This window comes from Schistocerca nitens, chromosome 4 (genome assembly GCF_023898315.1).
Source record: "Schistocerca nitens isolate TAMUIC-IGC-003100 chromosome 4, iqSchNite1.1, whole genome shotgun sequence".
Classification (NCBI taxonomy): Eukaryota; Metazoa; Arthropoda; class Insecta; order Orthoptera; family Acrididae; genus Schistocerca; species Schistocerca nitens.
Genome location: NC_064617.1, coordinates 147,240,048 through 147,266,410, shown reverse-complemented (window position 1 = coordinate 147,266,410; position 26,363 = coordinate 147,240,048). Strand labels below are relative to the sequence as shown.

At 45.2% G+C, this 26,363-nt stretch overlaps 1 protein-coding gene and 1 pseudogene across 5 annotated transcripts in view; one reads left to right on the top strand and one right to left on the bottom strand.

The window, feature by feature from the left end:
• Positions 1-26,363, bottom strand: part of LOC126251336 (RNA polymerase II-associated protein 3-like) — a 117,648-nt gene that overhangs the window by 20,106 nt on the left and 71,179 nt on the right. For all 5 annotated transcript variants that reach the window (XM_049951691.1, XM_049951690.1, XM_049951692.1 and 2 more), the window contains one exon: positions 10,751-10,964. In XM_049951691.1, coding sequence (XP_049807648.1) covers positions 10,751-10,964 — 214 coding nt within the window. The remainder of the gene's footprint in view (positions 1-10,750; positions 10,965-26,363) is intronic.
• LOC126254288 (5S ribosomal RNA) lies at positions 11,343-11,460 on the top strand (annotated as a pseudogene).

Here is a 26,363-nt window from a genome sequence, read left to right as displayed (position 1 = left end):
TGGTGTTAGTGAACCATAATGAAGTGTGCTTTCATTACAATGCCAAATTCAAGAGGGGAGTTATTTCTTTTGCGGAAAAAAGTTCTAATCGTGCTACAGATCTGCAATTGATTGATGAGAGCAACGTCAGGCGATGGCGACTGCAGAGGGACAAATTATTTGAATGTTCAAGAAGCAGGGCAGCATTTAGTGGGCCAAAGTGTGGCCAATATCATGCACTAGAAGCGATTTTTTAAATGAATTTGTTAAGGAACAGCATCAGAAATCCCTGCCTGTGAACGCCAAAATTTTAAAAATTGAGCCACATGAAATTGCTAGAGAGCAAAAAATCAAAAATTTTAAGGCTAGTCACAGCTGGATTGATCTGTTTAGGAACCGCTGGGGTTTTCCACTTTGGAGGTGAACTTCAGTTGCACAGAAGCTGCCGAAAAATTATGAAGAAAAACTTGTGGAATTTCAGCGCTTCATAACTAGGCGGCGCACAGAAAAGCAATACCTTCTTGGTCAGATAGGAAATGCTGACCAGACTCCTGTATATTTTTAAATGCTGTCAAATTATATGTTGACGCCAAAGGAAAGAAAGACATAAGTGTTCTTACATCGGGGGTGATAAACAGCGGATGTCTGTCATGCTTGCTTGCACAGCAGATGGACATAAATTATCCCCATTCATAATTTTCAAGCAAAAGACTTCACCGAAATCGGAAGTGTTTCCAAAAACTGTAAATGTATGAGCAAACGAAACTGGGTGGTTTTCAGAGGACCTGGTGCGGGAATGAATTAGGCATGTGTGGATTCGTCGTCCTGGCGCAATGCTTGGTTTATGCAGCCTGTTGGTATTACATGTGTACGCAGGCCATACAACACCTGCAGTAAAACGAAATTTACAGAAAAGCAAAATGGACTTGGGCAGTAATACCAGGCAGGACGACATTAATTCTGCAATCACTTGAGCTCTGTTTGAATAAATCATTTACGGACAAGCTAAAACGCATGTACACAGACTGGCTTTTGAAAAGCGACAGACAACTGACACCAACAGGGCGTGTAAAATGCGCAAATTTGTCACAAGTGTACCAATGGATTTATGATGTATGGAAGTGTGTTCCAAATCAGACTGTGCAACAAGCATTTAAAAAATGTACGATATCCAATGCACTACATGGTACGGAGGACGATGCTCTGTATGAAGAAATGAGCAACAAAGAATCGAGTGATAGTGATTCAGAATCAGGACTGATATTTTAAACATTTCGTATAAGATGTATTACAAACCTAATAAAATTTTGTTTTAAATTTCAACGTTTAATTTCTAAGTTATTTTCATTCTTATTTTATGTATTGCAACTTTGCATTGCACAGGATAGAAAAGCGTGGAGAGCTGCATCAAACTAGTCTACGGACTGAAGACAACAACAACATGCTCTGCATTTGAAGTCATCACTAAAAATCTACTATGAAAATCCGACTGGCAAGACTGTTTGGGATGTATGTCACTATGGCCAGCTCTACGTTCTGAATTTTTTCCTACCTGTGACAAGAGATGGTTGCTAATAGGAACTTTTATGAATCATGAATCACATGCAGTATTCTCTTCACCATAAGAATAATACAAATTTAAACATTATGCCATGAATTCTTTCGTGTTTGCTGCTATCTCATTTAAATCCTGTCTGCCCAATAAACTGCAAAACTAGAGTGAGACAACAGCAAACACGGAAGAAGATACATATCATGTCATGTTTATATTCGTATTATTCTTATGCTGAATAGTGATGTGTGTGTGTGTATATATATATATATATATATATATATATATATATATATATAAAACAAAGATGATGTGACTTACCAAATGAAAGTGCTGGCAGGTCGACAGACACACAAACGAACACAAACATACACACAAAATTCAAGCTTTCGCAACAAACTGTTGCCTCATCAGGAAAGAGGGAAGGAGAGGGAAAGACGAAAGGATGTGGGTTTTAAGGGAGAAGGTAAGGAGTCATTCCAATCCCGGGAGCGGAAAGACTTACCTTAGGGGGAAAAAAGGACGGGTATACACTCGCACACACACACACACACACACACACACACACACACACACACACACACACACATATCCATCCACACATATACAGACACAAGCAGACATCTCACAAGCAGACATATTTAAAGACAAAGAGTTTGGGCAGAGATGTCAGTCGAGGCAGAAGTGCAGAGGCAAAGATGTTGTTGAATGACAGGTGAGGTATGAGTGGCGGCAACTTGAAATTAGCGGAGATTGAGGCCTGGTGGATAACGAGAAGAGAGGATATATTGAAGAGCAAGTTCCCATCTCCGGAGCTCGGATAGGTTGGTGTTAGTGGGAAGTATCCAGATAACCCGGACGGTGTAACACTGCGCCAAGATGTGCTGGCCGTGCACCAAGGCATGTTTAGCCACAGGGTGATCCTCATTACCAACAAACACTGTCTGCCTGTGTCCATTCATGCGAATGGACAGTTTGTTGCTGGTCATTCACACATAGAATGCATCACAGTGTAGGCAGGTCAGTTGGTAGATCACGTGGGTGCTTTCACACGTGGCTCTGCCTTTGATCGTGTACACCTTCCGGGTTACAGGACTGGAGTAGGTGGTGGTGGGAGGGTGTATGGGACAGGTTTTACACCGGGGGCGGTTACAAGGGTAGGAGCCAGAGGGTAGGGAAGGTGGTTTGGGGATTTCATATTCCTGACGAAGCAACCGTTGGTTGCGAAAGCCAGAATTTTGTGTGTATGTTTGTGTGTCTATCGACGTGCCAGCGCTTTCGTTTGGTAAGTCACATCATCTTTGTTTTATACACACACACACACACACACACACACACACACACACACACACACACACACACATATATATATATATGCTTGTGTCTGTATATGTGTGGATGGATATGTGTGTGTGTGTGTGTGTGTGTGTGTGTGTGTGTGTGTGTGTGTGTGTGCGCGCGCGAGTGTATACCCGTCCTTTTTTCCCCCTAAGGTAAGTCTTTCCGCTCCCGGGATTGGAATGACTCCTTACCCTCTCCCTCAAAACCCACATCCTTTCGTCTTTCCCTCTCCTTCCCTCTTTCCTGATGAGGCAACAGTTTGATGCGAAAGCTTGAATTTTGTGTGTATGTTTGTGTTTGTTTGTGTGTCTGTCGACCTGCCAGCACTTTCATTTGGTAAGTCACATCACGTGGGAAAAAAATATCTAAAAACAAAGATGATGTGACTTACCAAATGAAAGCGCTGGCACGTCGATAGACACACAAACAAACACAAACATACACACAAAATTCCAGCTTTCGCAACAAACTGTTGCCTCATCAGGAAAGAGGGAAGGAGAGGGAAAGACGAAAGGATGTGGCCTATACCAGCTCCAAACTGAACAATCCATTGCCCTCGCCCACCTAATCCTTCACCTACACATCAACTCAGCCAATGAACACACCCGTCAACTCCTATCCTTAACAAAAGTCCTTAATCTTTCCTCTCCCACATCCACACCGGCTGTTCAGAGCATCCTCCTACAGGCCAACCGTAAATTAGAACAGCATGCCACCCTCCACCTCAAAAAACTATCCAATCTCCTGGTTTCCCACCTCCGGAAAGGCAACTCACTCACCCTTCACAACCTTTCCAGCAAACCTCAACCTCCTCTCATTGCACACAAACCCAGTCTCTCCCATCTACTCAATCTCCCACTTCCAGCTCCACTCCCTCCAAAACCTCAAAATTCCAATCAACACAATCTGGAACCACAACACCCCAATTCAGTAGTTAACCTTTCCTCCAAACCTCTCTCCCAATCCGAAACCTCTGTCCTATCCAAAGGCCTCACCTTCAGCCCCACTCCCAGATTCAACCAAACAGCCCTCGTCAAAGATTTACTGTCCTACACTCGTACTCTCTGCTGGAAATATCACTTTGCCACAAAGAAAAATGATCCTAATCCTACTCCTAATGATCCAACTCCCCAAGACACCATCCAAATTGAACCCTGCCTGGAACAGTTCCGTCCTCCGTCGCAGCGGGACCCACCTCCTCTTCCTCAAAATCACCCTCTCCAAACTTCCAGGAATTTCTGACTTCCAGCCTTGCATCTCAATCCTCCTTAAAACACCTTAATCCTACTCCCAACATCACCACTGCTGAAGCCCAGGCTATCCGTGATCTGAAGGCTGACCGATCCATCGTCATTCTTCCGGCGGACAAGGGTTCCACGACCGTGGTACTTGATCGTCGGGAGTATGTGGCTGAGGGACTGCGTCAGCTTTCAGACAACACCACATACAAAGTTCGCCAAGGTAACCCCATTCCCGATGTCCAGGCGGAGCTTCAAGGAATCCTCAGAACCTTAGGCCCCCTGCAAAACCTTTCACCTGACTCCATCAACCTCCTGACCCCACCGACACCCCGCACCCCTATCTTCTACCTTCTTCCTAAAATCCACAAACCCAATCATCCCGGCCGCCCCATTGTAGCTGGTTACCAAGCCCCTACAGAACGTATCTCTGCCTACGTAGATCAACACCTTCAACCCATTACATGCAGTCTCCCATCCTTCATCAAAGACACCAACCACTCTCTCGAACGCCTGGAATCCTTACCCAATCTGTTACCCCCCGGAAACCATCCTTGTAACCATTGATGCCACTTCCTTACACACAAATATTCCGCACGTCCAGGGCCTCGCTGCGATGGAGCATTTCCTTTCACGCCGATCACCTGCCACCCTACCTAAAACCTCTTTCCTCATCACCTTAGCCAGCTTCATCCTGACCCACAACTTCTTCACTTTTGAAGGCCAGACATACCAACAATTAAAGGGAACAGCCATGGGTACCAGGATGGCCCCCTCGTACGCCAACCTATTCATGGGTCGCTTAGAGGAAGCCTTCTTGGTTACCCAGGCCTGCCAACCCAAAGTTTGGTACAGATTTATTGATGACATCTTCATGATCTGGACTCACAGTGAAGAAGAACTCCAGAATTTCCTCTCCAACCTCAACTCCTTTGGTTCCATCAGATTCACCTGGTCCTACTCCAAATCCCATGCCACTTTCCTTGACGTTGACCTCCACCTGTCCAATGGCCAGCTTCACACGACCGTCCACATCAAACCCACCAACAAGCAACAGTACCTCCATTATGACAGCTGCCACCCATTCCACATCAAACGGTCCCTTCCCTACAGCCTAGGTCTTCGTGGCAAATGAATCTGCTCCAGTCCGGAATCCCTGAACCATTACACCAACAACCTGACAACAGCTTTCGCATCTCGCAACTACCCTCCCGACCTGGTACAGAAGCAAATAACCAGAGCCACTTCCTCATCCCCTCGAACCCAGAATCCCCCACAGAAGAACCACAAAAGTGCCCCACTTGTGACAGGATACTTTCCGGGACTGGACCAGACTCTGAATGTGGCTCTCCAGCAGGGATACGACTTCCTCAAATCCTGCCCTGAAGTGAGATCCATCCTTCATGAAATCCTCCCCACTCCATCAAGAGTGTCTTTCCGCCGTCCACCTAACCTTCGTAACCTGTTAGTTCATCCCTATGAAATCCCCAAACCACCTTCCCTATCCTCTGGCTCCTATCCTTGTAACCGCCCCCGGTGTAAAACCTGTCCCATGCACCCTCCCACCGCCACCTACTCCAGTCCTGTAACCCGGAATGTGTACACGATCAAAGGCAGAGCCACATGTGAAAGCACCCACGTGATTTACCAACTGACCTGCCTACACTGTGATGCATTCTATGTGTGAATGACCAGCAACAAACTGTCCATTCGCATGAATGGACACAGGCAGACAGTGTTTGTTGGTAATGAGGATCACCCTGTGGCTAAACATGCCTTGGTGCACGGCCAGCACATCTTGGCACAGTGTTACACCGTCCGGGTTATCTGGATACTTCCCACAAACACCAACCTATCCGAACTCTGGAGATGGGAACTTGCTCTTTAATATATCCTCTCTTCCCGTTACCCACCAGGCCTCAATCTCCGCTAATTTCAAGTTGCTGCCACTCATACCTCACCTGTCATTCAACATCATCTTTGCCTCTTCACTTCCGCCTCGACTGACAGCTCTGCCCAAACTCTTTGTCTTTAAATATGTCTGCTTGTGTATGTATATGTGTGGATGGATATGTGTGTGTGTGCGCGAGTGTATACCCGTCCTTTTTTCCCCCCTAAGGTAAGTCTTTCTGCCCCCGGGATTGGAATGACTCCTTACCCTCTCCCTAAAACCCACATCCTTTCGTCTTTCCCTCTCCTTCCCTCTTTCCTGATGAGGCAACAGTTTGTTGCGAAAGCTTGAATTTTGTGTGTATGTTTGTGTGTCTATCGACGTGCCAGCGCTTTCGTTTAGTAAGTCACATCATCTCTGGGAGTTATAATAGAGGGAAACATTCCACGTAGGAAAAATATATCTAAAAACAAAGATGATGTGACTTACCAAATGAAAGTGCTAGCAGGTCGACAGACACACAAACAATTCTGTGTGTATGTTTGTGTGTCTGTCGACCTGCCAGCACTTTCATTTGGTAAGTCACATCATCTTTGTTTTATATGTACACTCCTGGAAATGGAAAAAAGAACACATTGACACCGATGTGTCAGACCCACCATACTTGCTCCGGACACTGCGAGAGGGCTGTACAAGCAATGATCACACGCACGGCACAGCGGACACACCAGGAACCGCGGTGTTGGCCGTCGAATGGCGCTAGCTGCGCAGCATTTGTGCACCGCCGCCGTCAGTGTCAGCCAGTTTGCCGTGGCATACGGAGCTCCATCGCAGTCTTTAACACTGGTAGCATGCCGCGACAGCGTGGACGTGAACCGTATGTGCAGTTGACGGACTTTGAGCGAGGGCGTATGGTGGGCATGGGGGAGGCCGGGTGGACGTACCGCCGAATTGCTCAACACGTGGGGCGTGAGGTCTCCACAGTACATCTATGTTGTCGCCAGTGGTTGGCGGAAGGTGCACGTGCCCATCGACCTGGGACCAGACCGCAGCGACGCACGGATGCACGCCAAGACCGTAGGATCCTACGCAGTGCCGTAGGGGACCGCACCGCCACTTCCCAGCAAATTAGGGACACTGTTGCTCCTGGGGTATCGGCGAGGACCATTCGCAACCGTCTCCATGAAGCTGAGCTACGGTCCCGCACACCGTTAGGCCGTCTTCCGCTCACGCCCCAACATCGTGCAGCCCACCTCCAGTGGTGTCGCAACAGGCGTGAATGGAGGGACGAATGGAGACGTGTCGTCTTCAGCGATGTGAGTCGCTTCTGCCTTGGTGCCAATGATGGTCGTATGCGTGTTTGGCGCCGTGCAGGTGAGCGCCACAATCAGGACTGCATACGACCGAGGCACACAGGGCCAACACCCGGCATCATGGTGTGGGGAGCGATCTCCTACACTGGCCGTACACCACTGGTGATCGTCGAGGGGACACTGAATAGTGCACGGTACTTCCAAACCATCATCGAACCCATCGTTCTACCATTCCTAGACCGGCAAGGGAACTTGCTGTTCCAACATGACAATGCACGTCCGCATGTATCCCGTGCCACCCAACGTGCTCTAGAAGGTGTAAGTCAACTACCCTGGCCAGCAAGATCTCCGGATCTGTCCCCCATTGAGCATGTTTGGGACTGGATGAAGCGTCGTCTCACGCGGTCTGCACGTCCAGCACGAACGCTGGTCCAACTGAGGCGCCAGGTGGAAATGGCATGGCAAGCCGTTCCACAGGACTACATCCAGCATCTCTACGATCGTCTCCATGGGAGAATAGCAGCCTGCATTGCTGCGAAAGGTGGATATACACTGTACTAGTGCCGACATTGTGCATGCTCTGTTGCCTGTGTCTATGTGCCTGTGGTTCTGTCAGTGTGATCATGTGATGTATCTGACCCCAGGAATGTGTCAATAAAGTTTCCCCTTCCTGGGAGAATGAATTCACGGTGTTCTTATTTCAATTTCCAGGAGTATATATATATATATATATATATATATATATATATATATATATATATATATATATATATATATATATATATATATAGCGCTAGCACGTCGATAGACACACAAACAAACACAAACATACACACAAAATTCAAGCTTTCGCAACAAACTGTTGCCTCATCAGGAAAGAGGGAAGGAGAGGGAAAGACGAAAGGATGTGGGTTTTAAGGGAGAGGGTAAGGAGTCATTCCAATCCCGGGAGCGGAAAGACTTACCTTAGGGGGAAAAAAGGACGGGTATACACTCGCGCACACACACACATATCCATCCACACATATACAGACACAAGTATTATATATATATATATATATATATATATATATATATATATATATATATAGGGAAACATTCCACGTGGGAAAAATATATCTAAAAACAGAGATGATGTGACTTACCAAACGAAAGCGCTGGCACGTCGATAGACACACAAACAAACACAAACAAACACACAAAATTCAAGCTTTCGCAACAAACTGTTGCCTCATCAGGAAAGAGGGAAGGAGAGGGAAAGACGAAAGGATGTGGGTTTTAAGGGAGAGGGTAAGGAGTCATTCCAATCCCGGGAGCGGAAAGACTTACCTTAGGGGGAAAAAAGGACGGGTATACACTCGCACACACACACATATCCATCCACACATATACAGACACAAGCAGACATATTTAAATATGTCTGCTTGTGTCTGTATGTGTGGATGGATATGTGTGTGTGTGTGCGCGAGTGTATACCTGTCCTTTTTTCCCCCTAAGGTAAGTCTTTCCGCTCCCAGGATTGGAATGACTCCTTACCCTCTCCCTTAAAACCCACATCCTTTCGTCTTTCCCTCTCCTTCCCTCTTTCCTGATGAGGCAACAGTTTGTTGCCAAAGCTTGAATTTTGTGTGTATATTTGTGTTTGTTTGTGTGTCTATCGACCTGCCAGCGCTTTTGTTTGGTAAGTCTCATCATCTTTCTTTTTAGATATATTTTTCCACGTGGAATGTTTCCCTCTGTTTTATATATATATATATATATATATATATATATATATATATATATATATATATATATATATTTAAATATGTCTGCTTGTGTCTGTATATGTGTGGATGGATATGTGTGTGTGTGCGCGCGAGTGTATACCCGTCCTTTTTTCCCCCCTAAGGTAAGTCTTTCCGCTCCAGGGATTGGAATGACTCCTTACCCTCTCCCTTAAAACCCACATCCTTTCGTCTTTCCCTCTCCTTCCCTCTTTCCTGATGAGGCAACAGTTTGTTGCGAAAGCTTGAATTTTGTGTGTATGTTTGTGTTTGTTTGTGTGTCTATCGACGTGCCAGCGCTTTCGTTTGGTAAGTCACATCATCTTTGTTTTTAGATATATTTTTCCCACGTGGAATGTTTCCCTCTATATATATATATCTAAAAAGAAAGAAAGTGATGAGACTTACCAAACAAAAGCGCTGGCAGGTCGATAGACACACAAACAAACACAAACATACACACAAAATTCTAGCTTTCGCAACAAACGGTTGCTTCGTCAGGAAAGAGGGAAGGAGAGGGAAAGATGAAAGGAAGTGGGTTTTAAGTCTTTCCGCTCCCGGGATTGGAATGACTCCTTACCCTCTCCCTTAAAACCCACTTCCTTTCATCTTTCCCTCTCCTTCCCTCTTTCCTGACGAAGCAACCGTTTGTTGCGAAAGCTAGAATTTTGTGTGTATGTTTGTGTGTCTATCGACCTGCCAGTGCTTTTGTTTGGTAAGTCTCATCACTTTCTTTCTTTTTAGATATATTTTTTCCACGTGGAATGTTTCCCTCTGTTATATTCATACCTCTATATATATATATATATATATATATATATATATATATATATATATATATATATATATATATATATATATATATATATAAAAACAAAGATGATGTGACTTACCAAATGAAAGACATATTGGTCTTTAAATATGTCTGCTTGTGTCTGTATATGTGTGGATGGATATGTGTGTGTGTGCGCGAGTGTATACCCGTCCTTTTTTTCCCCCTAAGGTAAGTCTTTCCCCTCCCAGGATTGGAATGACTCCTTAGCCTCTCCCTTAAAACCCACATCCTTTCGTCTTTCCCTCTCCTTCCCTCTTTCCTGATGAGGCAACAGTTTGTTGCGAAAGCTTGAATTTTGTGTGTATGTTTGTGTTTGTTTGTGTGTCTGAGAGAGAGAGAGAGAGAGAGAGAGGGAAACATTCCACGTGGGAAAAATATGATGTGACTTACCAAACGAAAGTGCTGGCAGGTCGATAGACACACAAACAAACACAACTTTATTGCATTGAATTCCATGCACCCTCTTGACTTTTTTCCCAGTCCCAGAGTCCCCATTCCATGGTATCCACGGAATATTATTTGTGTTGTATTCTGCTATTTCTCAAACTAGTACACCAAAGGATGGAATGTAACAATTTTATGAAAAGGAAAGTTGCTACTCACCACATAGCGGACGGATATGCTGAGTTGTAGACAGATACAACAGAAAGACTGTCAGAAATGAGTTTTCAGCCAACGAGGCTTAGTGCACTAAAAGGCTAGATGTCCAAATATTAGTGTCTTTCTCTAACAAAATAATGTATGCTGACTGTGATGTGAACTTTGATTTGAAAAAAAATTCATATCTTAATAAGGTAACAGCAGTTTTAAAATATGACACCGAAAAATTCATTACCTTCTCATTTTCAGCCAGTTTACGGTCTAACATCGACAACTGTCCTTCCGCAAATGAATTACTTGGTTCCAACTCCAGTACATTTTGAAGATCTGATCTGGCTTCTTGGAAAAGATTCAATTCTAGCCTGGCTGTGACACGTCGGAGATAGGCCTTCACATACTTTGGGTCAAGTTCCAAGGCCCTTGTACAATCTGCCTCTCCTGCTTTGTAGCTGTAAAAGAAATTTGGAAACAATGTTAACCACAGTTAAGTCATAATAGAAAAAAACGGGCAAAACTAACTTATGTCCTGTGTACATCTGTATTATGCTATTTTATTCAGCAAGCTCCTCATTTGAGAGACGAGGCATCCAAAACTGCTGTTTTTAATGTGGCCGATTGTGAGATTAACTACATTTTTGTCCAAATGGAGCTGCTATGTAATCAAATATCACTATTTACTATATAATGGAATATGAAATTCCACAAAACCCAAACTATTCTCAGTAGCCCTAAAGGCAGCTATCACGTTCCCAAACTGCGAAAAATGGGAACGATGGATGTTAATGGAATAGACCTGAACCTCATTTGTTTTTCTATTAACAATATTTGCCAACAGCCTTGCTGCAGTGGTAACACCGGTTCCCGTCAGATCACCAAAGTTAAGTGCTGTTGGGCTGGGCTAGCACTTGGATGGGTGACCATCTGATCTGCCGAGCACTGTTGGCAAGTGGGGTGCAGTCAGCCCTTCTGAGGCAAACTGAGGAGCTATTTGATTGAGAAGTAGTGGCTCCGGTCTAGTAAACTGACATATGGCCGGGAGAGCGGTGTGCTGACCACATGCCCGTCCATATCCGCATCCAGTGATGCCTGTGGGCTGAGGATGAAACGGCGGCCAGTCAGTACCATTGGGCCTTCATGGGCTGTTTGGGTGGAGTTTAATTTTAATATACTGTGTAACTCTGATGGAAAATAAATTTACAACTACTAAAGGAAGAAATATACGGAATGCATTTAAAACAGACCTGAACATCAATTACAATAAAATGAAAATGACATCAGAGTGTGCTTAAATAAATCCACAACATTGTTGTCAAGTAACAGAGAGTAGAACTATGGGATCCTGTATGGGAACACGTGTGAATAATGTCATAACATCAAAGCTGACCATAATATCTCCTCCTCCATGATGCAGACATTTCATTTGGCTGATGAAGTATGTTGTACTCTCAATGTGGTACAGTGACCAATTTATGGAGTAAAGAGGCTGGCTAGATATGTTGCGAGTCTGAAAGTAGGCAATCCAATGATGCTCACGATGGGAGGAAGAGGTGTGTTGTTCTTGTGAACCTCTGGAAGGGTGTAGAATGTAGGTGATTGAGGTGCTCGAGGGAGGAGATTTTTAATGATGTCCTCCTCTTAAAGACCTGTTGAGAAGCTCCGACATCTTTCTCATTATTCTGGATGTTGGGTCCCTTCATAATTTTCGATATGTCTCCTCCTCCAGCATCAAATAATTTTTCACGTCATAGTTGGCTCATTCCATAATGATGGCTGCACTGCCCTTGTCACCTGGCAGGACTATGAGGAGAGGATCATTTCGGATATCTTTCATACAATTACACTCAACTCTTGCCATTCTGATGTCTCCGCTTGGATTTTGAAAGAATGTGGCTCGTTACTCAATGAATTTCCTCTCCAGTTTCACAGGGCATCTTGCGAACTGCTTATTTCACACAATTTATTATGTCAGTAAAAGGATATTCCAAAGCAATGGTGCAAAATTAAGTCCCTTCTTAAGAGCCAGCACATCATCTGCATTGATGTTTCTCGTTGTCATGTTGTAACTGAGTGTTCTGTTGTTTTTCATCCTGTCCCACATTGTTGCTGCGAAAGCAAAATGAACTTCTCTTTCTTCCTTTCTGTGATTGTCTTCCAATGACATTTGTTGTGCTACTGTGGCTGCATCAATCCATTCCCAATCCAAAGCTGATAGCTTCTCTGTCAGCTGCAGGTGGACAGTCTTTAGCTTGCAGCTGTTGGTATCCAAGTGCTTTCTGATGTGAAGTATCCTCTCTTACAGCAGGGTAAAGCTGGCACAGAAAAATATTCTCTTGGCCTCAGCAGTGTTGATATGGTGACTCATGAAGGCAAACCAAGACTCATCTTCTCTTCATACCAGTGATGTAGGACGGCTAGAGAGCTTACTAAATTAGCCTTCTTAACACGCAACTTCCCCAGGCGTTTGATGCTGCGCCAAATTTCCTTCTCATAGTGATACATAATACATGAATGTACTGTTTTGCAATGATATGTACTGATAAAATTCTTTCGAGCTTCCACGTGCATCACTTGGTTTAAAATCCATAAGCTTTTGGCTAAGTACTCCTCGGCCATTGTCAAGTGGTGTCTGTCCATTGGTTGCTGCTACTGTTAATATATAGCCACACTGTCTTCTGTGATGTCACTTGTGCTCGCTCCAGCACCATATAGGGTAACATTTTTTTGTGCGCCCACTTTCACCTTCCAGTGGCTGGGTCCCAAGCCATGCTTAGCTGTAGGCCACCGTCTTTATCAAACGTGTTGTCACAAACTTTTATCTCAATCATTTATTTAATTACACTATCCCAGAAACTATTAGTCCATGTAATAACTAATGTCTCTTCAAATGCAATACAATGTCCATATGGAGCATGGTCCACTACCATTGATTTCTCAGGGTATCAAAGGCAAAAGTATCTCTAGTGTTCTACAAGTGCCGCTCAACAGTTGGCACAGTTTGTCCGACACAAAACTATCCACACCCACACGGTATTTTATATATGCCTGGTGTTCTGAGGCCTACTTCATCTTTCACAGCCCTCATGAGTTTCTGAAATTTTGTTGGAGCCCTGAAAACTGAAGAGATTTTATGCCTCTTTAGGAGCCAGCTAGTCTTCCCTGTTACTGAGCCACAAAATGGCAAAACGCAAGCTTCTTCAGGTCCTCCTCGAGGTCCTTCTGCTTCTGTGTTTTCGGAAAGATGGCTTGCGAAATCTGGCAGTAGTTGTAGCAATTTTTCTTCAATACTTTCCGTAAGTGACTCAGTTCCTTCGGCAGGTTTTCAGCATCTGAGATGGCTTCAGCTTGATGCACCAAAGGCCTCAGTACGGAATGTTTCTGGTGTGAATGGTAATGGCTGTTAGCATGCAGATTTCGGTCCGTGTGGGTTGGATTCTGGTAAACACCATGGCACAGACACCCATTTGCTATACAGTAGGTGAGGATGTCAAGGAGTTGCAAGTTACCTCTATCTCTACTGTGAACTTTATGTTCTCATGGATATTGTTGATGTGGTCCACAAATTCTCCAAGTTTTTCACATCCATGAGATCAGGTGACGAACGTGTCATTGACGTAATGATAAAAGCAACTAGGCTTTGCTGAAGCCATGTCCAGAGTTATGTCCTCAAAGTTCCCCATAAACAGGTTGGCTATAACTGGAGGAAATGGGCTCCTCATCATGACAGCGTCTGTCTGATTAAAATATGCTGCATCATACAAAACAATTCAATGACATCAGAGCTTGCTTAAGTAAATCCATAACAGTGTCATTCTGTCAACTGGGTGGGCATAACTGCGGATTCCTGGATGGAAATGTGCATGAATAATGACACCACATCAAAGCTGACTATAATATACTTTGCAGCAGATGAGGACAACAAGGAATGGCAAGGCTCCATCAGTCTCTACCTCTGTCGTGAACTTTGTTCTCATGGACATTAATTGATGTGGTCCAAGAATACTACCAGCTTTTCATGTATGAATGGTCAGATGACTAATGCTTCATCAGAGTACCAATAAAAGCAACTACACTTTGCAGGAGCTGTGTCCAGGGTGATAGCCTCAAAGTGTTCCATAACCAGGTTGGCTATAACTGGAGCTAATGGGCTCCCCACAGTGAAATGTCATCCATCTGATTAAAATATTGTCCATCACACAAAAAACATGATGACATCAGAATGTGCTTAATTAAATCCACAACAGTGCCATCAAATAACTGGGAAGGCAGCACTATGGAATCCTGGATGGAACCGAGCATGATAATAACACCACATCAAAGCTGACCATAATATTTTCTCCTCCAAAATGTAGGCATTTAATTTGATTAATGAAGTCAGTTGTATTCTTGATGTAGTGCACACAGCAACCAATGTGTGGAATAAGGAGGCTGGCCAGATGTTTTGCAAGTCTGGCAGTCAGTGATCAAATGGCGCTCACAATGGGACATAGAGGTGTGCATTGCTCTTTTGAACCTTTGGAAGGTCATAAAGTGTAGGTGGTCAAGGTGCCCAAGGGAGGAGATTTTTAATGGATTTTCTTCCAGTTAAGACCTCTTGAGAAGCTCAGACATCTTACTATTATTCTGGATGATGGGTCCCAGAATAATTTTTGATATGTCTTCTCCTCCAGCATCAACTGAATCTTCATGACGTAGTTGGCTTGTTCCACAATGATGGCTGCCTTGCCCTTTTCAGCTGCCAGGTCTACGAGGAGAGGATTGTTGCAGAGATCTTTAAGACCTTCACACTCAGCTCTTGTCACGTTTAAGGTCAGTGACTTGGATTTTGAATGCATGCAGCTTGTTTTCCAATGAATTTCTTCTGCAGTTTTACTTGGAAACCTGGAAACTGATTGTTCCACACCACTTAATACAGGGTGTGGTAGATAAGTAATGAGACTCAGTCTAGAAAAACAAATTTATTGATCCAATTTGTACAAAACGTTAATATTCTTCAAAGTACTCGCCTTGGGCGTCGACACAACGTTGCCAGCGCGTTTTCCAAGCTTCATAGGCCCCACTGTAGTCCGTTTGAGTTATCCCAGTTAGTGCCTTCGTGACAGCACGTTGGATGTTCGGAATATCGTCGAAACGATGACCCTTCAGGCATCTTTTGACCTTCAAAAATAGGAAGAAATCAGGAGGACTCAAGTCAGGGCTGTATGGTGGCTGTGGCAAAACTTCAACTCCAATTCGGGTCAAGTAGGAGGTCACAAGGAACGCTGTGTGCGCCGGAGCGTTGTCGTGGTGGAGACGCCAGCGTTGAGCAAGGTCCTGTCGCTTCCGTTTGATGGCTCTGTGCAATCGCTGAAGGACTTCTTTGTAGAATTCGGCATTGACAGTCTTCCCCTGAGGGACAAACTCTTTGTGAATTAACCCCCGCTTGTCGAAAAACACAATCAGCATTGTCTTGATGCGGGACTTTGACATTCTTGCTTTCTTCGGCCACGGGGATGCCGGTGTGTGCCACTCCGAGCTCTGGGCTTTCGTCTCCGGGTCGTACTGGAATGTCCACGATTCGTCGCCTGTTACTACGTTGTCTAAAAAGTGTGGATTATTTTCCAAATCATTCAACATCTCACGGCAAACGTCTACTCGTTGTTGCTTTTGTTCGGCGGTGAGCACTCGGGGAACCCATTTTGCGCAAACTTTCCTCCTCATCAAATCTTGCGTAACAATTTGGTGAACCGTAAATTTATTCACGGAGACCTCATCGGCGATCATTTTGAGACTTAAATGACGGTCGGAGTCCAGGAGTTCTTTCACTTTGGCCACCGTTTCATCCACACGACTCGTTGAAGGGCGTCCAGATCGTTCCATGTCTTCAACGGATTCCCTCCCGTTTTTAAATTCATTAAACCACCGGAACACTTGAGCTCTTGATAAGGAGTCTTCTTTGTAGGCCTCCGTAATCATAGCAAAAGTTTCCGAAGCAGTTTTGCCCAAGCGAAAGCAAAATTTGATTGCATACCGCTGTTCTATCGAGCGATCCATCTTCAGCGTTTTCACAAGTGTCACGGGCACACAAACAACGTAATACGCGAAGCTCGACCCTCACTGCACCAGAGCTCTGACGCGACTGCGAACCGGTTCTATTGTTAGCTCAGATCCCCCACCACGTGACGTACAGGTGGAGACCGCCCTGCGAGCGACTGGGGCGCCGCGCGGCGGCCAGTCTCATTACTTATCTACCACACCCTGTATGTCAGCAAAAGAAATGTAGTATTCATTTCAGCTTATAGATAATTCCACGGTTGAGAACTACAAGTTAGCAACAATTTTAAACAGGCATTTTATTTCAGTTGTGACTGACCACAAAGCTACCTGGCATTATAGGCCTACAGATCATCACAACTGCTTCATATCGTATAGTATTAGGTATAATACTTTATAGATATTAATTTTCCTCTTTCACCTAATTTTTTGTTTACATTTGGTAGATTATCTGGACAAATATTTACATGTGGAAGATGTAGTATCTGAAGTAAATGTGGATAAAAACTAATGAAATATTACCTCAGGTTGAATAGTCCTACCAATGGCTCTTCCATCGAAATTGCATTAAAATGTTCAGCCAAATAATATTTTAAATAAACTAGAAAATTTGTTGTGACACTTTTAATTCTCTGAAAATTGTTTTGGATTAGTTCTGAACAGTTGTTAACACCAATGGAAGTATCTACAATGTGAGTGTTCTCCAATCAAGGGTGCATCCATACCTTCACTTCTTTCTCCATGCCCATAATCATATATTTTGTGCAAATGAACCACTACTACTGTTGTCATGCAATGCAGAAAATATATTGTATACTTCAGACCACTGCAAGCAATCTACTCAACCTGAAAAGCTGTAGCAGAAAACCAGAATAAAGGGTTCTGTGCCAGCAGTGAGGCTGCAGTGTCAACATACCCTTACTTCCGTATCAGGAACTGGAAGGTATTGATTTGGATGTCTAACGATGTGTAGGGTGTAGCTGTGGAGGAGTAATTGGTGGTGCTTAATCCATAAGGGGGGAATCCCTGCCCCTACATTCAGGCTGTCTACAGACGTATTCAGAAGGCCCCAGCTGCAAGCCTGGTCACACAGTGGTGTATTGGGTGTAGTGGTCACAATGTTGATGGCACTGCTGATCCACAATATTAATGTGAAAATAAGAGTTTTGTAGAGTTGCAAAACAGTGGAATGCTCTGCTTCCCAGGAAGTGTTACTGAGACAGCATAGGACATTACATTTTAATTGTCATGTACACTTAATCTGTTGTACATGGGGAAACCAAGTTAACTTGTCATCAAATGTAAGTCCTAAGAAGCAACATGTCTTAACCACGTTAAGCATCTCATTGTGTGGGTACAGTTCTGGGTGAGGATAAAATGGTCTATATCAGCAAAAATGCGTGACAAGTGAAACCCTTCACGTCCAAGTGGTGTAACTCTAACATTTTTTACTTTTCTCTTTTTTAACAGGGTCAGGATCTAGTTCAGTGTAAATGGTGTAATTCATAACAACCACACAGGTAGAAACACAAGTTTTCACTGTACATATAAACATCTACCAACTGATTGGTTTTTTTTTTTTTTTTGTTTTTTTTGGGTGGGGGTGGGGGGGGTGGGGGTGGGGGGGTGAGTAGAGGTGTAAGGGATCAAACAATGAGATCGTCAGTTCCGTGACCCAAGAGTGGTACACTTGCAAGTAGACACCCACCAAGAATGTTTTTGATCTAGTTAGGAGATTCATAACAGTAAAAGCTAGAAGGCTAAAAAATTAATGGACATTTACTACACTGTCAATAATAAAAGCAAGATGAGAGAAACAGGGAAGTCAGCAGGTGGGCATTCCTAGGGCTCTGCACGCAACAGAAAATGTTCCACCCCTGATCCATTACAGCTAAGAGCATTCACTATTCAACAAAGTGCAACACCACGATTAGAGAACTGGGTGTGACAGAAAAAGAGCCAAACCAAATCTAAAAGCAATTAAAACAAAGTAAAAGGATACTTGAAGAATAGCCTGGTCTAGGTGGTAGAGTTGGGGATCCCCCAGACCTAGTGTACGGTGGGATGTTCCCAATCCTCAACCACATTGGCTCTGCTCTGGAGGCAGATTGAAGCCTTACAACTGAGAATAAAAGTAACTTTCTCGGACTAAACTAAGAACCCGTTCGAATTGTCCACCAATATACACTTAACACAGAGCCATGTGGGATGCCCTTCTCTTGTACCTGTGGAGAGCCGAGTGAAGTTAGTTTGTTTTGCATTAGGGCGCAAAAAACAAGCAGGATCATACGCGCCAAGTCAAAACTATAGAATACGAACACAAAGAGGAGTTAAACGATTATACATCAGTCCCAATGGACGGAATAGGAGACAGCTAAAAACAGACATGTGGAAAAAGGGCTAAAAAAAGCCCATACAGAAATGGAGGTCCGAAACTAAAAATTAAATAGCCTTCGCCATATTGCTTCGGCAGATAAAAAGTAAAACATGCTCGACAGCCCGCTCGTTATTCACTAAAACTGCTGATAAATCAGGCAGAAAACACAAGCTGGAACGGAAATGGTTAAAAGAAGTGCATCCAGCAGGAAGTGGCAGACAGTTAAAATTCAGACGCAATGTGTAAAAAGTGTTGGGATAGTCCCACTTCGCAATTGACAATGGCTAAAGAGGCAGTGCCCAATATGCAGCCGAGAGGAGGTCGTCCAAGGTGCTGGGAGAGGCTTAATAAGCCGAAGCTTATTCCCGTGAAGGGACAACCAATGGCAATGCCAAAGGGACACCACCTCCTGACAGACGGCAACATAGAGATCATCGGAGGGAATACACGTACTCGCAGGCTGAGGTACGAGGACTGCAGCATTGGCAGCAGCCTTGTTTCCTGGCAGACCAACATGACCAGGGACCCACAGAAACATGACACTGGCTCCACTAAGAGTGAGCAAGTGACAGTTTTGGACCCACTGCACTAAGTGATGGACAGTGTACAGCACACTTAGACTTTGAAAGGCACTGAGTGAGTCTGAGCAGAGGACACAATTGGAAAGGCTGTGTCGTTGGATGAACTCCATCGCATGATACAGAGCGAAGACCTCAGCTGTAAATACTGAGCAGTGTGTCGGAAGTTGATGTCGAAAGACATGGGTCCCAAGGACGCAGGCACACCTGACCCCACAGTCAGTATGAGAACCATCAATGTATACGAAGGGAATATCGCGAAGTTCCATGTGAAGGTTGTGAAACTGGGGGCGATAGACCGAGGCAGGAGTTGTGTCCTTAGGAAGCAAATGAAGGCCCAAGTTAACAATGGCCGCTTCATGAAGCCAAGGTGGTGAAGGGTTCACACCCACTGGAAGTGTTGCTGGTAGTGTGAAGTGAAGCCACCGTAGCAAGTGGCGAAAGCGGACTGCAGGAGGTAACAGTGAAGCGGGACGAGCCTCATACTGACGATCAAAGGAATAATCAACAAAGGAGGCATAGGAGGGGTGGCAACGCATGGCAGACAAACGGCATGCATACCTGCTGAGAAGAAAGTCATGGTGGTAGAACAGTGGTAGTTCAGCAGCTTCAGCATAAGAATCTCAACCGGGCTGGTGTAAAAGGCACCTGTGGCTAAATGGATGCCAGGATGGTGGATAGTGTTGAGACAATGTAAGAGGGATGGGCATATAGATGCATAAACAAAGCATCTATAGTCGAGTTTCGAACGATTAGCACCCCAGGAAGTACCACTGAGTACAGGTAGGAGACTGAGAGACTGCGTACAGTGAGCTGCCAGGTAAGACACATGGGAGGACCAAGAGTGTTTCCCGTTGAGCATGAGCAAGAGAAATTTCATAGTTCCAATGAATGGAAGGAGGCAGGGCAACAGGCCCAAGATGTAGAGATGATGGGAGAAATCATTTGCGCCACCAGAAATTTATACAGATGCTTTTGTCAGGGGAAAAGCGAAAGCCACTGTCAATGCTCCAGAAGTAAAGATGATCATGACAGCGCTGAAGACACTGCTCAGTGTGACAGGTCCATGGAGAACTGCAATGGATGGCAAAATCGTCAACAAAAAGAGAGCTGGAGATGCCTGGGGGGAGACAGGCCATTATAGGGTTAATGGCAATAGCAAAGAGGATGACGCTCAGGACAGAACCCTGAGGCACACCACTTTCCTGGATAAAGGTGGCCGACAAGGCAAAATCCACACACACCTTGAAAACTTGGTCTTGTAAAAATGCTCAAAGAAAACAGGGTGTGCACCCACAAAACCTCCACATGTAAAGAGAATGGAGGATACCAGTTCTTCAGCAGGTATCATAGACCTTATCCAAATCAAAAAACACAGCCACAGTTTGGGATTCCTGCAGAAAACCATCCATGACATGGGTGGACAAAGTAACGAGATGGTCAATTGCAGTACACTGCACTCGAAATCCACACTGTGCATTCATTAGTAAATGACGAGACTCGAGCCACCACACCAGCCAGGGATAAGGCAGTAGCTAGTAGGAAGGTTTTTGTCCTTACCGGGCTTTGATATGGATAAGACGGTGGCTTCACGCCAATGGCCAGGAAATGTGCCCTCTGCCCAGATGCGGTTGCACGTGTTAAGCAGAAAGTGCTTGCCTGCAAGAGAAAGGTGCTGCAACATCTGAATGTGGATGGTGTCCGGCCCTTGGGTGGAGGATTGGAATGAACTGAGAGCATGATCAAGCTCCCTCACAGTAAAGGTAGCACTCACTACTCGGAGAAGAGAAGGGTATCATCCAAGTTTCCTCTGCTTGTTTCCCATGGAGGAATGCAAGGTGATAGTGCAAAAAGCTCGAAACTTTCGCAAAATGGATCTTTGTCCCAGAGAGGAAGGGGTGGAACTGTTAAAAGAACTAGTGAATGAAAGCCAGTTAGCTCGTTTGCTATCCTGAAGAACACAATGACACTTTGCACGCATCTGTTTATAATGAGTGCAGTTTGCCATCGTAGGAGGATAGTTAAAAATGCGGAGAGCACGTCTCTGTGCACGAAGTGCATCGTGGCATGCCTCAGTCCACCAAGGGACTGGAACACGACGGCGTAAAGAGGAAGTGTGAGGAACGGGACATTCTGCAGCAGTAAGGATAACATTGGTGGGATAGTACACCTGGTCATCACAACTGGGGAAATCTTGTTTTTCAAAGGTCGCCAGGGAGTAGTGAAGCGGCCAGTTGGCCTTAATAAGCTGCCATTTCGGAGTGCATGCGGATGGGGCAAGAGTCAGCAAACGGAGAGCACACGGGAAATGTTGTTCGAGTAGGTGTCAGAAAGAATGGACCACTCAAGATGATAGGCAAGCTGGACAGTGCAAAAGGATAGGTCCAAATGGGAATAGGTGTGTGAGGAGTCGGAAAGGAAAGTGGGTGCTCCAGTGTTAAGGCAGCAGACGTTAAGTTGGTTAAGAACGTCAGGTGCTGGGGGAGCCCCCAAAGAGGATGATATGCATTAAAGTCACTGAGTAGCAGAAACGGGGGAGGTAGTTGCCCAATAGGCTAAAGGAAGTCTGCCCTGGTGACATCGAAGGATGGGGGTACGTAAATGGTACAGAGGGAGAAAGTCAGATGGAGAAGGAAAAGGCGAACTGACACAGCTTGAAGACTGGTAGGCAGGGAGATGAGTTGACTATGAAGGTCATCCTGTATGAGCAGCATGACGTCCCCCACGAGATGGGATGTTGAACTCAGGGGGAAGGTCAAAACGAATCGGTAAGTAATGTGAAAGCTCAAAGCAGTCGTGAGGGCACAATTTCGTTTCCTGAAGGCAGAGTCCAAGGGGATGCTGTGATGCTAAAAGCAGCCGTAAATCCTGTTAGTGGGACCAAAGGCTGCGAACATTCCACTAGAGGACAGTCATGAGGAGTAAGTGATGGAGCGGTGTCAACTTGGTGGTCACTGAGTGACAGCCGGTGTCGAGTTGGTACTACAGGTCACAGGAGCAGGAGGATCCTGCTCCATGGGGTCCACAGAAGCATCAGCTTGCTTGAGTGGTTGGTCCATGGAGTCCGATGCTGAAAAACAGTTGGTGGTGCACACCGGCGAGACAGAGGCTGGTCAAGATAAGGTACCACGTGTCGACTCTGTCAAACAGGATCTTCGAGATGGCAAAGGAGAAGACTGTTTGCCTTTAGCGGACTACTTCTAGCCTTTCCGGTTAGAGGAAAACTCGGGTGTTGTTTGGCTGGAGGGACGGAGGAAGTCCTCGCAGGAGTACTCCTACTGTCCTTTCCTGCCTATGGGTTGGTTGTTGGTAGCTTCGCCCCTTGAAGTGAGAGTTTGACGGTTTGTTGATCAGCAGGACGGGGGGATGGCGATGATACCTTGACACTGGGCGATTTCATAACCTCAGAACCGAATCTGAGGTCGCATGTCTGATTGGCCATGTCCTTCATGGAGCGAGGGGTAACAAGAATAGAACTATAGGTGCCAGATGGGAGAACACAGGGTTTGCGACTAGCCAGTAACTTGTGCACTACCGGGTGAGGCACTTTTTCCTTTACCTGAATTTCTAGGACAGCCCGCTCATCTAGATACGTGGGACAATCCCGAAAGGAAGTGACATGGCCGCCATTGCAGTTGACGCAGTGGTGAGAAGGAGGCGGACAATTGCCCTCATGTGCATCCCTGTCACAGGTTACACATTTGGTTGGGTGTCGACGAGATGTACTAGTGTGGTTGTAACGATGACACTGGTAGCAGCACATCGGGTTTTGAATGTATGACTGGACTGTGATAATTTCATAGCCTGCTTTGATCTTTGACAGCAGCATCACCCTTTCAAATGTGAGGAAAAGAGTGCAGGTGGGCACTAAGGAGGAATCTACCTTTTCCATTACATGATGGACGGCAATGACACCTTGATTAGAGAGATAAGATTGTATTTCGGCCTTGGTTAGACCATCAAGCAGCCTGATGTAAATTACACCACAAGAAGAATACAAAGTTCTATGGGCCTCGACACAAACAGGGTAGCAAGCAGTTGTTGGCTTTGAGAATTGGAAGCCGTTGGTTGGTTGGTTGCTTGATTCGTTGGGTGGAGAAGGGACCAAACTATGCAGTCATCAGTCCCTCTGATCTTTGATTAACTAAAACCAATAAAATCCCACATTAGAAGAGGGAACTACAATGTACATAAAATGATAACCTAATGACAGGGAAGGAAGGAAAAGGGTGGAAGAAGAGGTGAGGGAAAGAAAGTGACTAATGACAGGGGCAGGAAGGAAGAAGCACAGGAGACAAGAGAGATGCTCAAGACATAACAGGCCCCGTAAGGAAAGGAGTGCGAAGGCAGAGGGCCGAGGTAAACCACCAAGCCCAGTTGGAGCCAATTCAGTTGGGGCAAAGGGGGGAGCAAGAGGGCCTGCCATCCCCTCCACTCACCGATAACGTGGAAGGTCCCTCCCTTAAATAAAGTGATAAAACCCCCCATCATGAATAAAACGTAGAACAAGATCTGCTGCTGAGGCATTGTCAGCCAACACCAGGGGTAGCGAGTCTGGAAAGCTAAAAGTCTGTCGCAGGGTGGCTAAGTTGGGGCAGTCCAATAAGATGTGAGCCACAGTCAACATCGATACACAATGACAGAGAGGGGGGTCCTCATGCAGGAGGAGATAACTGTGAGTCAAAAAAGTATGGCCAATGCGGAGCCGGCATAGGACAACAGAGGCCTTATGAGAGGCCCGTAAGGAGGACCGCCATGGAGTTGTAGATCCTTAATTGCACTGAGCTCGTTCAGCAAAGAAAGAGTGTGCCATTCTGCATCCCAAAGGCCCAAAAACTGACGACGTAAAGCCGAGCGAAGGTCTATTTCCAGAATTCCAATAGCAAGAGATGGTCTGGTAGCAGCTAATTTACCCAGTTGATTGTCAAGTTGATTGACGAGAATCCCAACATGGCCTGGGGTCCAAATGAAAACCACCGAGCATCCACGTTGAGCGAGGAGAGAAAGGGAGTCCTGGATAGCGACGACCAACGAGTGGCAAGGGAAGCACTGGCTGATAGCATGCAAACCATTCAATAAGTCACTACAGATAGCAAAGGATAGTCCTGAGCAGGAGCGGATAAGGTCCAGTGCGTGCAAGATGGCTACCAATTAAGCAGTAAAAATACTACAGCGATCGTCAAGTTCCATGTGTTGCGCATAGGTGTAAGCAAAACCAGTGTGGCCAGCAACCATGGAGCCATCAGTATAGATCACTTCCGAACCCTGAAAAGAACTGAGGAGACAGGAGAGCTGGTGGCGAAGAGCCATCGGAGGGACAGAATCGATTGAGAAATCGAGACAGAGCTGCGGCTAAGAGACGCACCATGGAGGGGTATGGGCATGAGCGAAGAAGAGAGGCGGTAAAGGGAATTGCTGGAGCTCAGAAAAGAGCGACTGAATGCGGACAGCCATGGTAAGCCCACAACGTGGCCGCTGCTGTGGCAGGGTGATCTCCGTGTCTGGATAAAGGAGACCATAATTAGGGTGCTTTGGGGTGCAGCAAATGTGGAGCGCATAAGATATCAGCTGTTGTTGGCACCAAATACACAGTGGTGGAATCCCCGCCTCTGCGAGAACACCAAGTACGGGGCTAGTCCGGAAGGCACCAGTCGCAAGTCGGACCCCACAGTGGTGGATGGGGTCTAGTATCTGCAGCGTCAAAGGCGAAACAGAACCACAGACAGGACTTCCATAGTCTAAACGAGACTGGACCTACGCTTGATACAATCACAGGATAACAGAGCGGTCTGCACCCCAGTTGCTCAGTGAGAACAATGTTAGAAAATCAATAGCAGACATGGAAGTTATCAACATGTAAGGATGGCAAGTCTACAGCACCTGATGTCTTTAGGAGTCTACTGATAGCTTTTAAGAAGAGAGTAATACTCAGGACAGAGCCGTGTGGAACACCATATTCTTGTATGTGGGAAGCACTGTAGAAATCACCGACTTGGGCTCAGAAAGATTCCGAGAAAGAAAATTTTAGATGAAATTCAGGAGGGAGTCATGAAACTCCACTGATGTACAGTAGTGAGAATATGTGGCACCATGAAGTGTCATAGGCTTTATGCCAATCAAAGAACACAGTGAAGAAATGCGATGGTGAGTAAAAGCAATCTTCATAGCAGCCTCCACATAGAGTAGGTGATCACTAGTACACCAGCCCTCCCGAAATCCACCCAGCGGGCTAGATATGGGGCCCTTCCCCTCGAGGGTCCTGCATACTCATCAGCTTACCATGCCCTCAATACATCTGTAAAGGACATTGGTAAGACAAACTATTCTGCTCCTTTCTGCTGTCTATGAGGGTCTTCAGTAGTTTCAAAACTGGGATAATCATACTTTCCCTCCACAGGTGAGGGAACTTGCTGCTATAGTGTTCCAAACATCGTCTATTGAAAGGCACAGTGACATTCCCTGCTCACCTTTTGCGAAGAGGAGAAGGGGAGGGACCAACTGTCAGAAACCAATGTTCGAGCAATAACACTGGATGATCAAAATAGTAGTGGTCCAGCATGTTTGCAAGAAAAATCAAATTTACACTATTAGCAGTGAAAGTTTGAAGTGGTGCATAGTGTACCATTGACATGGAAAATGAGACTTTAGAATCATGAATGGAGATAAATTTACATTAACACAGTGATGAACACAAGTGCCAGATGAAATTCAGGCAAATGTAGCAACAACAGATACATACATTTAAATATCAGCCTGATCTGAATTTCCTAAAACAGAACTTGTGCATGACAAAACAACTGATTATGGTACAGAATTATTTATTTGCTGTATGCTAAATAAATAATTCTGTATCTTGATCTACT